The 16,377-nt window shown below is 46.5% G+C and overlaps 1 protein-coding gene and 1 pseudogene across 1 annotated transcript; both read right to left on the reverse strand.

The window, feature by feature from the left end:
• Positions 1 to 2,256: 2,256 nt before the first annotated feature.
• Positions 2,257 to 3,967, reverse strand: LOC103093700 (tubulin alpha chain-like; annotated as a pseudogene).
• Positions 3,968 to 9,724: 5,757 nt separating this feature from the next.
• RPP25 (ribonuclease P and MRP subunit p25) lies at positions 9,725 to 13,119 on the reverse strand. Its single transcript, XM_007478175.3, has one exon. It carries the CDS (start codon positions 12,109 to 12,111, stop codon positions 11,509 to 11,511), a length of 603 nt encoding a protein of 200 aa, XP_007478237.1. The 5' UTR covers positions 12,112 to 13,119; the 3' UTR covers positions 9,725 to 11,508.
• Positions 13,120 to 16,377: the final 3,258 nt, after the last annotated feature.

The following is a 16,377-nucleotide window of genomic DNA, read 5'->3' on the forward strand; positions in this document are numbered from 1 at the left end:
AAAAGGTATCCTTCCCAAACCCCACGGGTGCACCTCTTCACCCCCACAGCATGACTACTTCCTCATGTTTGCCTTTTTACGTGATTTTTTTTCTTGATTTCCCAATTAGAACTTGGTCTGGTTCATTTTCTGGTTCATTTCATATATTTTTGGAGTAGTTGTGAGGAGAGCTTTGAGCTTAGCTGTCCTTTCTGCTCACCTCTTATCTACTAGTGCCCTTCTCAAACTACAACTAAGTATTTATTCTCCTTATATTTGTTCTCTCTATACTTATATATGTAACAGTTGTCTTCCTCATTGAAATGAAAGCTTCTTTGAAGTAGGAATTGTCTTTCTTTTATCACCAATAACCTAGCACAATGGCTGACATATAGTAGGTGCTTAATAAATTATTGTTGATTGATTGATTGATTGGAGTTTGTTATAGATGAGGATGAACAGAGATCTAAATAATTAGCTAAAATGAGATTTATGCCATGCTTATATTTTAGCTATCTAGGTTGGAGTGTAGAGAGTGTCCAGGGAGTTCATGGAACTCTGGCGGGAGGGGTTGCTGAGTCTCTCCTCTATGGCTCCTAGAAGTTATAGCATGAACAGCAACTACACTCTGGTAAAACTGTTGCAGGAGGCAGGCTAAAAGAGGTTGAGGGTAACAGACAGATCTCAAACTCATTGGTGAATTAGGGGAATGTCTACCCTCAAGCCTGTGAAGACTTCCCCTGGCAAAACTGGGAGATGAAAACAATCCATTCCGCTGGCCATTAAGGCATCTGACACAGGTGCTGTGGAACACTTTGAGTTTAGTCCAGTGATGGAGAACCTTTTAGAGTTGGAGTGCTGGGACCCCTTCCCCTCCCAAATACCATGCCAGTCTCCCCTCCCCCCCATACCCCAGAGGGGAGGGAGGAAGCACTTCTATTGGGCTGCTAAGCAGAGGGGCAGGTAATGAGAGGAGCATATGGAGAGGGAGAGGGGAGTGGCCCTGGCACTCTACTCCCCTCCTGCTTTGTGCCACACTATAGCTATGCTCCCCTAAAACTTAGCTACTCTCCAACCCCACCACAGGAATCACCATCAGCACAGACTCAATAGACTGCCTTCTGTGCCACACCTTCAGACAGCATGTGAGCCCTTCCCCCCAGGACCTTAGGTCCTCTGCCCCAAGTCCCTCTGTCTTTCTAGTAATAAATGTTGGTGATTGACTGCAGATGTGCCCACAGAAGGGGTTCTGCGTGCCCTTTTTGACACATGTGACATAGGTTCCCCATCACTGATTTAATCAGACATCAAAGAAACTAAAGTCATCTACTTCATCCTGGGCCAGTCATCCTGATTTTTATCTTGCCACTGGACTTTGGCAGAGAGAGTGAGGCTTATGACTTTGCAACTTTGTCACGATTAACAATTCACAATCAAGTCAAGACATCACCCCATGATGTAACTGGTTCTCTTTGAGATAAAAAATGAGCAACAAGTCACCTTGCTTAAATACCTATTACCAGAGGTAACTGATAACTGGCCTTATAAGTATACCTCATGTTGAAGAAAAAAATATTAATATCATGTTTTGCATTTTAGACCTAAGACTATCCAAATAATTTTCATTAATTTATCATTATTATAAACCCAAGTATTTCTAGCTTAGAGAAGGAAATGTTGAAGCTAACTTTTGTCCTCCCAGTCCTCCTTGGCAAGCTCTAACCCAAGACATTTGTTTAAAAATTACCTTCTGTCTCAGAATCAATATTCTTTATTGGTTCCAAGGAAGAAGAGAGGTAAGGGCTAGGCAATGGAGGTTAAGTGACTTGCCCAGGGTCATACAACTAGGAAGTATCTGAAGTCAGATTTGAACCTAGGATCTCCCATCTCTAGGCCAGCCTCTCAATTCACTGAGCCACCTAGCTGCCCCCCTCTACCACCAAAGACATTTTGAAGTAACATTTATGGGATACCAGAACAAAGAAAATTTTCATAATAGGAAAAAATAACTAGAGTTCAGAAAGGATTAACATTTTTCTTCAACAGATAGAACAATAATTACTTAATCCTAGTTGGGGGCAGTCTTTCTCCTAAAACTATTTAATTACTCTATGGCTACTCTCCCCAAGGGCTCCCCTGTTCCTTCTCCCAACTGGTCCCAGGTAACCTGAAGTAATCAAAGAAACCTCTTCCCTTTGATCAAGACATTTCTCCTTAAGGTATAAGGAAATGATCTCCTGCCCCTCCCCTAAGTATTACACTTTTATTGACATTTGATGACCACAGAGGATATTTTCACAGAACAGATGAAAGGGACAGCTTTAGTGTGAAAAAGATAACCTACAATTTAATTTTCCTCACATTTATCTTTCTTCTCAGCACTATCTGTTTCAACATCCTCATAATCCTTCTCCAGGGCAGCCATATCCTCCCATGCATCAGAGAACTCTCCTTCCTCCATTCCCTTCCCTACATACCAATGAATAAAGTCAGGGTTGGCAAACAGTAGATCTATGTATGATCTAGGAGAGCCCAGGGCTCAGCAACAACTGTAGTGTGGCTCAACATGCACATGGCCCACTGTACTCCCATCAGGTTACCACCAGGAACCAGTAGGAGGCCCATCATTTGTGCCAATCTGGAGACTAGTTGGACACCATGACACAAATTGGATGGCCTGTGCTTTGTCGTGATGGTAGTGATGGTAGCTTTGACATCTTCAGGAACTACATCATCATAGTATAAAAACCAGTAAGTCATGTATTTACCATGGTGAGGATCATACATCACCATCTGGTTGGCAGTCTCAGAGCAAGCCTTGGTGATCTTTTCTATAGTCAACTACTCTTGGTAGACCTCAGCAGAAATGATTGGGGCATATGTGACAAGATGGAAGTGGATAAAGGGAAGGCACTAGATTGGTTTGGAATTTTGTCAGACCAATAATATTCCGGATGCCATCAAATCAGGAATAGACAGTGACAGAGGACACAATTTGGCTAATAAGGCAATTCAGATTAGTTTAAGTTGGGCTTTGATAGCAAGATTTCTAGGACAGATATCACAAACAACCTCATTGTTATTATATGGAAGCATAATCAGAATGCTCCAGAACTCCAGGGTGGTGTATGAGTGGCCAGAATGAAGCTGTGGAAACCTAAGAGTCTGGTAAGTGGAGAATTCCAACTTGAATTTCTTGCCATAATCAACAGATATTCCATTGGTAGAAAGGTGAAATCAAAATAATTCCCATTACCAAAGCTGTGAAAAACCAAGAAGCCTCCATGTACTGATCAGCAAGCTTCTAAATTCTGTCCAGAACCAGGTTGATGATTGCTTTGCTAATAATAGACTTGTGCCTATGAGCATAGTTCTTGATATCATCTTCCTTGCCAGTGATCTTCTCAGCCAACTTCTCAAGGCAGAAGAACTGGTGATAGTTTCCAGGGGGAACTTCATCAATAACAGTTGATTCTAATCTACAAACATGGCTCAGGGAATATGCTTGGCAACCCTTGTTTCACTGAAGAAGGTGATGAAGGAGTCATCTCCCTTGATGGTTTTGTCACTTGGTATCTGACCATCAGGCAGGGTAGTAATCATGTTCCAGGCAAGACAGCTCCCAGCAGGCATTGCCAATATGGATGACAGCCAGGCCCATGTGGATAGAGATGCATTCATTCATGATAAAAGTGTGCTGGAGTCCATTGGGCTAAGAAGAAATGGAGAGGAGAGCAACAGAAGTTTCTCACCATGGAAGGAAACTATCGTAACCAGACATGAAGCATTTCTCCAAGTTTGGTTATCACTCAGTCCATTTTCCTGAAGCATTGCTTTCCTTTTTGTCCTTTATACACTTTCCTCAAGGAAAGGAGTTAGACCTAAGAGGTATAGAGAGAAGAAGGATTTTAGGGAAAGTTATTGTTTCTTGAGACACTTGATTAAATACTGATAAAGTTTCCATCTTTTAGCTTAGTCTAGAAAGGACTTTAGATTTGAGAAATGTTTTTCCTTAACATTTTTGGAACTAAGTAGGAGGTTTTAAAATTCTTCTTTCCGTCTTCAGATATTAGATCTCTTGATTCATAGCCATATTGTTGTTATTCAGCTATGTCTAACTCTTCATGACCCCACTCAGGGTTTTCTTGGCAAATGTACTGGAGTGGTTTACCATTTTCTTCTCCAGTTCATTATATAGATGAGGAAACTGAGGCAAACAGGGTTAAGTGACTTGCCCAGTTTCACACAACTAGTAAGTGTCTGAGGTCAGATTGACTTTATCTACTTCATCAGCTAGCTGCCCATAGCCACATTACCAATATAATATTGGTGTGAAAAGGTTGGATTTCTGCAGCAGAGAGCAACTTGGGACTAAAACTATAAAATTATGTAGAAATCTTGGAGCCTCTGGAGGGCAGTGACCATGGGTGGTTAGGTAGCCAGCCTTTATCCTTGTTATTTATTCTCCAAGATGAGCTTCTGCCCCTGGACTCCTCCCTCTCCTTGAAGGGTGGTGAGCTCCTTGCAGAATCTCTATTTAAGGAAGGTATCCTGGTTAGTCATTTTCATCTTCTTGTCCCAGTTGGCTAGTCTCCTCTGAACTTTCCCATCCTGCCCCAGGAAACTCTTCCCCCACCTTAAAAACCCTTACTTTTTATCTTATAATCAATACTAAGTATTGATTGGTAAGGACTAGGCAGTTAGGTCAGGTAACTTGCCCAAGGTCACACAGCTAGGAAGTACCTGAGGTCAAATTTGAACCCAGACCTGGCTCTGTATCCATTGGGCCACCCAGCTGCCTCCACCTCCATCCCCAAAATTCTTTGTCCTAGAAGATTTCTTAGATTCCTTAGATTCCTTAGAACTCATATTTCATAAGTACCCCCTGCCCCTGCAGCTCCTCTCTTTCTTTAGGGGCTTGAGAGCTCCTTGCAGAACTTCCATTTAAGGAGGGTGCCCTGGATAGTCATCTTCATCTTTATTTAATACTCAGTTGCTCCCCTCTAGACATCTCCACCCCTACCCTACCCCTAGGTATTTCCTACCCAGCACTTTGTAAGCCTTTATTAGATGTTTATTGATTGACCTCTTCCATGAATCCTTCCCAGATTTCATCTAGGCAGACATGCCCTTTCCTCCATTGCCCTTTTCTATTTTCACTTATGTTGCTCAATTTTGTTTCACAATTATTTGTTGTATGTAATAGATTTCTCAGAGACAGGTGGGCATAGTAGATAATATGATAATAATAGCTAGCATTCATATGCATTTTAAGATTTACAAAGCATTTGATAAATATTATCACACTTTATCCTTACAGCAACTCTGCTTTTATTATCCTCATATTACAGACAAAGAAACTGAGGCAGAGAGAAGTGACTTGCCCACCTAGTGAAAGCTAGTAAGTGTCAGAAGCAGGATTTGAACTCAGATCTTCCTGACTGCAGGCCTGACTTTCTATCCATTGTGTCAGTTAACTGAATAGAGAGCAGTCCTGAAAGACAGGAAGACTTACCTCTGGTTAATCAAGACTGTGTGACCCTGGACAAGTAACTTAACTGCTCATTGATATAGGCAGCCAAGATTATAAAATAGCAGAGAAGGTGCCAACTTGCATTAATTGAAAGGTCTTTCCCTTTGCCTCAGTTTCCTCAACAGTAAAATGGGAGTAATAATAGTACCTATCTCCCAGGATTGTTAGGATGAAATAATATTTGTAAAGAACTTATTACAGTAACTGGTACATAGTAAGCATCAAATAAATGTTAGCTATTATTATTAAAATCATAGGACCAGTCTCAATCCCTACTATTAGAGTGAAGCAATGAACGAGAATGAGCTTTAGTGGTATAGGTCATTACATTACTCCCCTGCCCTCAAAGAACCCACCACAGGGCCTTCCCGGAATATACTAGATCATTAATAAATGCTCAAATATTGCATTTTTTCATGCCATTTCGATATAGTTCCTGGCCTGGTATGGCACAGACCTAGCCCTCCCTCAGCAAAGTTGGTCTTGGGTGTCTTCCCCTCCACATTCTGCTACCCATTCCTCTATTTCCCATTTCTCAGTCTACTTAAGGTGACAAAAAACTCACTCCCCTTGCCTGGGACCTACTCGAGGAATTGTCACTGGCTCCTCAATGTGACTTAGTGCTCCCTCTCCCAGGGCCATGCTCATCTTAAACCTGAGCTCTTTCCAGGGGAATAAAAACCTGGGAAAGGTTCCCTGGGGAAAGGAATGAACCTTTTGTTCCCTGGGAAAGGGATGCCAGACACCATGGAATAGGATCCTTCCTCTGGAGGTTGGTTCCTGGAATCATTGAATCTAAGCATCTACCTACTTCACCAGAGGATGAATCACACTCTGAATATCAATCTAATGTGCCTTATTACCTCTAAGGGGAGGTCAACAGTCTTGGCCTTCATCAAAAGACCATCTATAGAAACCAATTCAGAAAAAGAAACATTATGAAATGGGAGATGTCAAAGCTGATAGGAAATTTCAGGATCATCCAGGAAATCCCCTTATCTGCAGAGATGATGACCCCTTTCCCAGACTTTTGTTCTCTCTACCCTTTACCCCCTCCTATCCTCAGCATCAAAAAAAAAAGTGTTTGAAAGATAACTGAAAAAAAAATCATAGGACTTTATGGGATCACAGAGGTTAGCCCTGAGGCAGCTTTCAGTTGTGTGACTTTTTTTTAACCCTTCCCTTCTGTCTTAGAATCAATCCTGTGTATTGGTTCCAAGGCAGAAGAGTGGTAAGGTCTAGGCAATGGGGGTTAAGTGACTTGCCCAAGGTCACACAGCTAGGAAGTGTCTGGAACCCAGGACCTCCCATCTCTAGATCTGGTTGTATATCCACTGAGCAATTCAGCTGCCTCCTGTGTTGAGTCTTCATGACTCTATTTTGGGTTTAGCAGAGACACTGTAGTGGTTTGCCATTTCCTTCTCCAGCTTATTTTACAGATGAGGAACTGAGGCAAACAGGATTAAGTGATTTGTTTAGGATCACACAACTAGCAAGTATCTGAGGCAAGACTTGAATTCAGGAAGATGAATCTTCTTAACTTTAGGTCTAGCACTCTATGAAGCAGCCATGTGACCCAATGAAGAGTGATAGACCTGGAGTCAGGAAGATCAGAGTCTGTATCCTCCCTCAGATTCTTTGTGACCCTGGTTAAGATGCTTAGCCTGCCTGCCTTAGTTTCCTCATCTGTAAAGTAGAGAAAATAATAATAGGACTTACCTCCTGGGGTTGTTGTAAGGATATTTTTAAAGTGCTTCATAAACCTTAAAGTACTATGTAAATGTTATTATTATTATTACATGAGGATTATAAGACCTAATGAAGGCAAATGTCCATGGTCACACAAGTTATATGAATAAGAGGCAGCATTTGAACCCAGGTCTTTTCATTCCAAAGTCAGTGCTCTTTCTACTTGTTTATGCTTATAGACTAATTTGTACTGCTTACCAAGAAGCTCTTTCTTTTGTAGGAATTCTTTTTTTTTTTTGGTAGAAATTCTTTTGACCTGCCTCTGTTAGAGAAGTCAACCAGTCTCTGAATACTGGTGTTGGGAGATCACTAGCCCATTCCATTTTTCATATATAGCCTTTAAAACCACTCATTCTGAGCCATAATGGGCATGCCTTTTACTTCTTCCTGCTGTTGCCACCATTAGTTTTGTTCTCTGGGGCCAAATAGAACAAATCTCCTATTGCTTCTACATGACATGGACATCAAATTATAGAAAGACAGTAATCATGGTGGTGGTGGTGGTGGGGAGAGTCCATGTTACAAGTCCACAAGTCCCATCAACTGATCCTTGAGCACCATGGTTTCTAACCTTCTTACTGCATCATGGGAAGTCCATTCCCTCCCAGTCCTGGAGGGCTCACTGGTTGATCCAGATTCTCTAAATACTGAAGTTTCATACTGAACATCAATAAAGGAAGGGGGGCAGGAACTGACTGGGGCATTTTGAGGAATTTGAATTCAGGAGAGAACAGGCAGGTAACAGGAAGAGGAAGGGACTGGCAGACTAGGCAACACATGGTCAGAGGACTTAGAGTAAGAGATTTAACTCTGTGCTGATCTACCTTTCCTATTAATAAATTTTATGAAAATTAATAACTGGCCAGATATATTAATTTAATTGTAACATTACCATGCACAGAACCATTGGGTTGGGAGGGAGATGACAATTTCCTTTTGTCTTTTTCTTTTTTGCTTTTACTCAGAGCTTGTCCCTGGTTGACCCAATGAAATCCTTTAATATCTTCTGCCACTTTCCCAGTCCCTCAAGGCTATCCTAGTCCCTCCTCCCACTCCAGAAGAGACCCAGTTGCCCTAGAATAGGAAGTACTCAGTGTACTGAGGGACTGAGGCAGCAAGAGGAGGAAGGTCTGCAGTGTAAGGGAGGGACATGAGGATGGCTATGCTGAGCCCAAAGGGAGTAAGCTGTAATAGGAAAATGTTAGGCAGGGCTCATGATAAACTGTTAGGGGGAGGGCATTTTGGAGTGGAAATAGGGAGGAGGCTTCTCAGTGCCCCTCAAGTCACAGCCAGCAAGTCACTTTCCAGCTTTTTCTATCAAGGCAGTAAGATCCATTAACTGCTTCTGTCAGCCCCAAGCCTGTGTGAGATATAAATGTCCTTCCCATCTTCCCCCTCCCTCCTCTTTATCTCTCCTCCTTTCCCAACAGGATTCCGTAAGCATGAATCTGCCTAGAAAGGGGTACGAGAGCTCTGGAGCCTGTGCCTGGATGCTAAATGGGGCTAGAATGAGGAGAGGGGTCCATCGTGGGGCAAGAGGGGAATCAAAGCCTCTTGCTTGTGTCAGCTCTCCCCCCTTCAGATTGTAGCACCCAGTAAAGAAAATACCAGATTCAGCCACAGATGTGAATTGTGCAAATGGGAAGGGAAAAAAGGCAGGGGAGGGGGGAAGACAGGCTTAGGAAGCCTTCTTATCTCTCAGCAGGCAGCTGTTCCCAAGCTGGAGGCAAGCTACTTATCAGCCCCAGGCCCACACTGATTCCTAGGCTTTCTCCAGAGCTTCAGTAATTGAATATTAATTTCCAGCAGTGAGTTTGGGCTTGTTCCCTCCCCCTTCCTCCATCCATAGGTTGTCCTTGGTCCTTCTGGGCACAAAGGGGTTTGAGGCAGGATTCAAGGGTGGAGGCTGGGCTAGGCATTCTGGTTAGTTCTTCCAGAGAGGGGGCTTTGTGTGACTACCCAGCCAGGAGGCTGGTCCTATTGGCCTGCAGGGGAAGTTAAGGATTCCAAAGGACACCTTGACTTCTGGGGGAAAGGGCAGAACAGAAGAGAAGAAACTCTTTTCGGAAGAGGTGGGAGGGAGTTCAGCTTCAGGGGGCTGTTTCAGGCCTTCCAGGGGCATTCTTAACAAGGAGTGTGGAGAGGGGAACCCTGGAGGCTGGGGGAAAGCTCTGACTTCCCTTCTTCCTGGGGGTAATTGGTACCACGTTCATTTACAACAATTCCAGCCCTTCACTATGACTAGTGCTGGGGGTGGGAATAGAGAAAATATTTAGACTAGGGATCAGTTGCCATTTAACTTTTGCTAAGGCATTCAAACTTCTGCATTTGAGGTGGGGCAACTAGTGAGCAGGTGTTAGGAAATGGGTGGTGGGAAGGAGGGTCAGTTGATTTTGCCCGAGTATCCTCCCTCCATCCCCAATCTGGACCAATCATCACATTTTAGGGAAGTAGAGGCAGAGATTATTTCCTTTAAGATCTTTGTTTGAAAGACAGCAGGGATACCAGTCAACACACTGAGCCTCCAAGTGAGACTCTCCAAGTCTAACAGGCCTCTCTCCAGAAAGAATACTAAGCCTAGGAGGGAGGCTTCTCATCTATCCACTTCTTCAGGCTTAGAGGGGGTGCTACCCTGTGAAAGATGGGAAAGCAAGAGAGGGGGAAAAATCATCCCAGAGCAAACACCCCTATCTTCTTGTTGATGTGTTTTATTCCAAAGGAGCTAAGAGCCACAAGTCACTGGAGCTCCCATTAATAACACTGACAGTGTCTCTCTGGGGTGATTGAAGGGGGCTCCATAGATGAAGGTGTTACTGCAGCCAGTGCCAAACCACACATTATTCTCAGAGCTCAGCTCCTCCAACTGCCTGCCCATCCTCCTCCCAGCTCTTCTATCCTCCCTTCCTCCTTATTTCTCTCTCTTCAGTGGTCCTCCCATTCCTTGGTGTCTCCCTGGTAGGGTTTTTAGAGGACTGATAACGAAGCAAAGGTTTTTCACTAGCTTTCCATCCTTCAGGGCTAGGCAGGAAAATGTAAAGACTGAAAGGGGAACTCCCTCTCCCCAAAGCCTCTAGATTTGTCCCTATAACCTAGAAATTCTGCCTTTGACATGGCATGTATGCAGGTAGGGGGTTACCTTTTTCTTTTGAGGGTGGACAAAGGTTGGGAATCTTGGAATTCCTCCTAGTCTACCTAAGACTTCCCTTCCCTCACCTTAATTCTCTATTTTCCCTCTCTCCCTAATCTTCTCTTCCCTCCATCCTGAATCCTCCCAAACCCATGGTGTGATCTGAGACATTCTTCCCAAAGGAAACAGACTAAAAAGAAGGAAAATTGCATGTGCATGTGTGTGAGTGTGGGAAATAGGTCCCTCTCTTCCTCCAATATCGGCTATCAGATTCCTTCTATGTCTCCTTACTATCTCCTTTCCTCCACGTGTCCATCCTTCCCCCTTCACTACCTTACCTTTAGCTCCCCCAAAAGGCCAGGATAGAGGATCCAGACTAAGGGATCTCTCTTGGCAACTTTCAGCATTTCATCTCCCACTGACCTATGGATTTTTCTGAGTCAAGAAGGAGGAACAGAATAAGTGCTGGATGGGCTTGGGAGCATCAGCTCGGTCACCCAAAGTCCATTCCTGAGATCAGACACACGTGGAGAAACAGCCTGGGGCAGAAAAAACCGTCCTCAGCTATGTTCGGGATTCCCAAGAACTGATATTCTAGCTTCACAAGAATCTCTCCTGCACCAATGCAGCCCCCTTCCCCCCAAGGTCTGACTGAGTGATGGCGCTGTAGTGGTGGGGCTGAACCCACACTTGATGGCTACATCCCATTTCCTTACAGGAAGCAAGTTGTCCCCTCCCCAGAGACTGCATCCTCCACGCACCCCTGCAGGGGGTCCATTGGAGAAGGGGGCAGGGAGTGGCGGCAAGACTGGAGTTCGAAGTCGGAGGGACTAAAGGCAGGAGTACAGGTTGGCAGCGGCTGTTCCGAGGCTCCGCTGTTTGGTTTCCAACACTCTGAAGATTGCGTTTAGGACATCGAAGGGGAAAGGGGATCCACTCCGAACACAGAGCTTTTCTTTCTCTTTTCGGAGAGCGAGGACTGGCAGTGAAGGGTCATTCCGGGACATGATCCAAGAAAGGACAGTGATAGGGGTTGAGTCAAAAACCCGTGCTGGAGGAAAGGAGAGCCTGCCCACCTTGCTGATCTTAGGGGAAGGGTGTCTCCCGCAGCAAAGAGTTCTCAGCCGGCCCCATCCCAGCTCCCCTCCCCCGCCGCACCCGGCCTTTCGCGGCCCTGCAGCCTCTTACTCGCCCTCTCCTCGGCCGCGGGCGAGCCGCGGCTCCTCTTCAGTCCCGGGGCAGTAGGCGGCGCTGGCGCCAGCGCCGGCGCCCAGGTCTGCGCGTCGGGCCGGGGCTCTGGAGGCTGGTAGCCGGGCTGCCCTGGGTCCAGGGCGTCCTTGGAGAGCAGAATGGAGACGGCAGGCACGTTCTTGTGCACGCTGAGGCTGGGGCCCGGGCTGCCGGGAGGCGGCGGGCGGCTCTCCCACACCTCGCGTAAGCTCCGGTAGCGCAGCCGAGTGACCTGGTGCAGGCCGGCCAGCCGCCGCTTCAGAATCTCCACGCAGGTGACAGTCTTGGTGACGGCGCGGCCACAGCCGCTGAAGACTATGGTGCGAGTGGTAGGCTGTTCCATGCGCGCGGTGGCGAAGCCCAGCAAGTTGCGGATCTTACTGCCCTCCTTCACCTTCATCTCCACCGCGCCGGGGGCCAGGTCGGCGAATGGACCTGGACTCTCAGCCTCTGTGTCCGCCTCCTCAGTGCGCACCTTCTTGAAGTTCTCCATGCGCGGCCGGGGGGCAGCCTGAAGAAGAAGCCGGCTTTGCCAGGGCCCTCCATGGGCCAGACTACTGTCCTAGCCACCAGGGGGGCCCCGGCCGCACCAGGATGCCCGCCGGGCTCCCCGGACCCGCATTCCCCCCACCCCCACCTGGACACTCCCAGATTAGGGCAGGGGCGCCCGCGGGGACCGTCCAGACGTAAGTGTCCCTGGGCTCCTTCGTTCCAAGGCTCAGTCTCGGAGCTGGACGGGGCGGACACGTTCCTCCGCTCTCCTCACCAATCCGCTACCTCCCAGCTGGCCCAGGTTTCGGCGGGTCCGCTACCGCTAGGGTCCTCTTTGGAGACTTGGAGGCTACCCAGGAGTCCAGCGCCGTTCACTGCTGGAACTGTTCCGCCCCCAGCCCCGCCCTGGCCCCGCCCCCGCCGACTCCCCCACCTCCTCTCTTCCACTCCAGACCAAGAGTTCGGTCTCTCGGTGTCTTTTGCTCTCCCTCTCTAGCCAAGTCCCGAGCGTAGTTGTTTCCACTTGGACAGAGGGGAGTGGGGAAGGGGACAGAAAGAGAAAGGGACCGAGGGCAGAGACCGGGGAGGACGCAGCTGAGAGCTCTGTCCCTGCCCCAAACCCTGGGATTCATTCTTTCTCCAGCCAGCCCCACTCTCAACCCTCTCCGCTCTCGGGCGAGTTCTCTCCAGCTCAAGGACGGTATCTGCTCTCGTCAGCAAAGTGCAGGCGGCGAGGCAGTAGCGATGGCTCTACCCAGCTGACGGCTTCCTCCTTCCCAGCTCAGCCCTTCTGGGGAAGGGGGTGGGTGGGGGAAGGGAAGTTGGAGACAGACTAATGGGATCGTCTAGGCTCCCTAAGGACTCGAGTTCTCTCTCTTGCTGTTTTGATTCACCTCGCGCCCACACCCTTGAAAGCCAAAGACGGAAGGAGGAAGGGGGGAAATGCGGGCCACAGAGCTACTATGGCTAGACCGAGAGGGCAGCAACTTGCCCGGGCTCGTACAGGTGATCAGTGAGAGAATCCAGGTATCTCGAACTCTGTGCTTCAGTCTCGCTGTACTTCGAATCGAAATCTTTGGCTCCATCACTTAGCTAGGCAACGCTGGGGTGACCACTTCATCTCTCTGGGTCTCAGTTTCCCCATCCGTAAAATGAAGATAATTGTACTGGCACCACCTCCCTATCTTCTAGGCAAGCTCAAAATGCTATGGCAATGCAGACTATAAATGAGGATCCTCTGTCCTTGGGAAATTGGCCTTCTGGAGGGTGGAAGGGAGACTGGCAGAAAAGGTAATTAGCTAAATCCAGCTTTGTGGCTTTATGTGATGGGAAACCACTAGGACTGGAGAGGTCTCTGTAAGGTTTCCCCTCCCCTCCATATCTCCATCACCTGAAAATTCACCATTCCATTCATAAAAGAGGACATGGAAGTCATGTATAACTGGAAAAGGAAACAAGCAGGGCAGGCAAGGTGATCACAGATCACAGATGGACTTCTGGAGTGTTACACTGCCGTCCCTGGAATGACTTGTGGGATGTTGGAGGAATTATGGAAGGACATAAAGAAGAATGTGGGTAAGAAGGTGGGGAGTTAGTGGAGATAGCACCCAGATTGAACAGCTCTAACTTTGGGTTACTGAATAATACACTGTTAAAAGGCAGTCTCTCCTAATATTACTCAAACCCTTATTGACCATTAAGCCCTAAGTATGAATGAGTTTCCTACAGCCTTTCTAAACATCCCATAGATTTTGATAAGGAAGAAGAGGGGAAAGGGAGGTCCAGAGAACCATCTGTTCCCTTTTTAGGGTAGACACAGATAAGAGGTGGTAAGAAGAATGTCTGGGGAAGGAGATCAGAGAGGGACTGGGAATGAAGCTTCACATGAAATGTTTGTAAAAAGCCCATAGCATAATGCCTGGCACATAGTAGGCACTGTATCAATGCTCATTCTCTTCCTCCCTCCCTCCCTTCTTGGCAAGCATCTTTGACTTCCCAGTTTTGCTAAGAAGGCAGCTAGCCCTAGGGGTAAAGCTCCACTCCCACCCCCATACAGGCTGAACCCCCAGGATCAAAAAAATAGAACTCCGAGTTTTTGCCTTTTAGGCTGCAGATGAGACAGAAAAGAGGATGCCCAGTTCCCAGAGAAGTAGCTTGAGTCTTCGAGGAGGTCCTGTTTGATGGATTAGCCCTCCCTCAGGGTATCCAGCTCCAAGGCTGGGTACTCAGAGCCGACTAGCTCCCTTTCATTGGGTCCTCGGGGAAGAAAGAAAAGAGAAATAGAAGAGGGAAAGTGGATGATTTCTTTATGTGTAGGAAAAATGAGGAAGAAGGGAGAGGGGAAAGAGTGGGAAGGACAGATGGAGAGATGAGGGAAGAATGCCCAGAAGGAATGAACATGCAGAGGAAACCCCCATTTTCAAAACTCCACTCCAGAACTGGAGCTTTCTCATCTGACGGGAGTAGCCTGGAGCCCTGAGATAGGGATGCTGCCTGAACCCCTTCAATGCCCAAACCCAGAGTCAGAAATCTGTTCTCCATTCTGGGCAGAGTGGGGGTGGGGGTTGTGTGGAGAGAGGGAGTGTAGAAAGCTGCAATGAAGGCAGAGCAGCAGGAGAAGGAAGGAATCCAGTGACCTCTGCAGCTAAGTCAGAAGGAAGAAAAACGGCTCCCCTGGAAGGGAAATCGGATCAATAACCATTTGCTGAGGTGCAAGTTCCCCGGCCCTATTTACTCTGGCAGGGGGTGGGGGTGGGAGCTGGGTCTGGTGACAGGACCTACCCCTCCTTACCCTGCAGCTTCTGTAAGGGCCTGACTCCATTATATAATAAGTGCCGCCTGTTTCCTTCCTTTCTCCTGATCGGGCCACCCCCCATTGGCCCCTCACTCCTCAATTCACCTTTCTTCTTTTAACCTCTCTTCTCATGGCCATTTCTTTCTGTCTCCCTCTCTTTGTCTTTCTGTCAAATGTAAAGCAATTTGCAAACTTCAGAGCACTGTATAAATGTCAGCTCTTATTGCCTGACTCTTTCCATCACTCCATTTGTCTCCTCTCAGTTTTTTCTTCTTTATTTTCCTCCTATATCTTTGTCTCTATATCTCTTTCCCTGTCTATCTTCTCTATCTGGGCCACCATTTCTGTCTGTTCATTTATGAGCAAAGAGGTAGAGAGGAAAGAACCATGGATTTGCAGTCAGAGAACCTGGATTCAAATATCAGCTCTGCTACTTGCTCTATGGGTGACCTTGAACAAATAATTTCATGTCCCTAGACTTCCTTTGGAAAATAAGAGGGTTGGACTAGGTGGGTCTCTATAAGGTCTCTTCTAAATCTAATTCTTATGCTATCTGACTCCAACTCCAGTTTCTCTTTTCCTGTCTACTTTTCCAGAATGTTGTAAAATAAATTCAACCCCTTTTGTCTGATTGTTGGAAGCAATTTCACAAAAAAACTGGACAGAGGAGGACCCATTTTCTAGGTGGTAACTCCTAGTCTTGCATGGTTTTCATCCAGGCTTCTTAAATCACCCTCACATCACAGCTACTGTCCCAGTCCTTGACCTCTTTATCTCCCTGAGAAATAAGAGCAAGTCAGTAGCTTTGACTGACCCAGAATATGACTTTTTTTCTAGCCTGTGCTTGATTTTCTCATGGGAGGCTCTTGAATGGTGGAAACTCAAGGTTCCTTGTCTCCTCCAGCATCCCCCTAGAGTACATGAGTATTGAATGAAAAAAAAAAAGAAACCTCCCTCCTATTCATTCAAACCATAAATGGCATAATCATGTGCCTTTACCCCCCCCATTTCCAACCTCCTCTCTTGGGTTATTTGCCTTTAGGTTACACACCAGGAGATTCTACAGTCAATTCCCGATCTATTGCTAGTAATATACATTTTTATTTTGACAAATTCTTTCTGATGTCTGCCTTCAACTCCTCTTGCTGCACATTAATATTATCTCCTGGGGGCAGCTGGATAGCTCAGTGGTTGAGAGCCAGGGATGAGAGCTAGAGATGGGAGGTCCTAGGTTCAAATCTGGCCTCAGACCCTTTCCAGCTGTGTGACCCTGGTCAAGTCACTTAACCCCCATTGCCTAGCCCTTACCACTCTTCTGCCTTGGAACCAATACACAGTATTGGCTCCAAGATGGAAGGTAAGGGTTTAAAAAAGGATTATCTCCTATCTTTGCCTGTTCTGTTGGAGAAGATGTGCAGAGAAATTGAAATGAACAACTACATCCCTATGGTAACCTTCTTGTTCTATTGACTT

This window comes from Monodelphis domestica, chromosome 1 (genome assembly GCF_027887165.1).
Source record: "Monodelphis domestica isolate mMonDom1 chromosome 1, mMonDom1.pri, whole genome shotgun sequence".
NCBI classification, from domain to species: Eukaryota; Metazoa; Chordata; class Mammalia; order Didelphimorphia; family Didelphidae; genus Monodelphis; species Monodelphis domestica.

Excerpts from the sequence above, each read along its gene's own strand:
- RPP25 (XM_007478175.3), bottom strand. The coding sequence starts at position 12,111 with ATGGAGAACTTCAAGAAGGTGCGCACTGAGGAGGCGGACACAGAGGCT.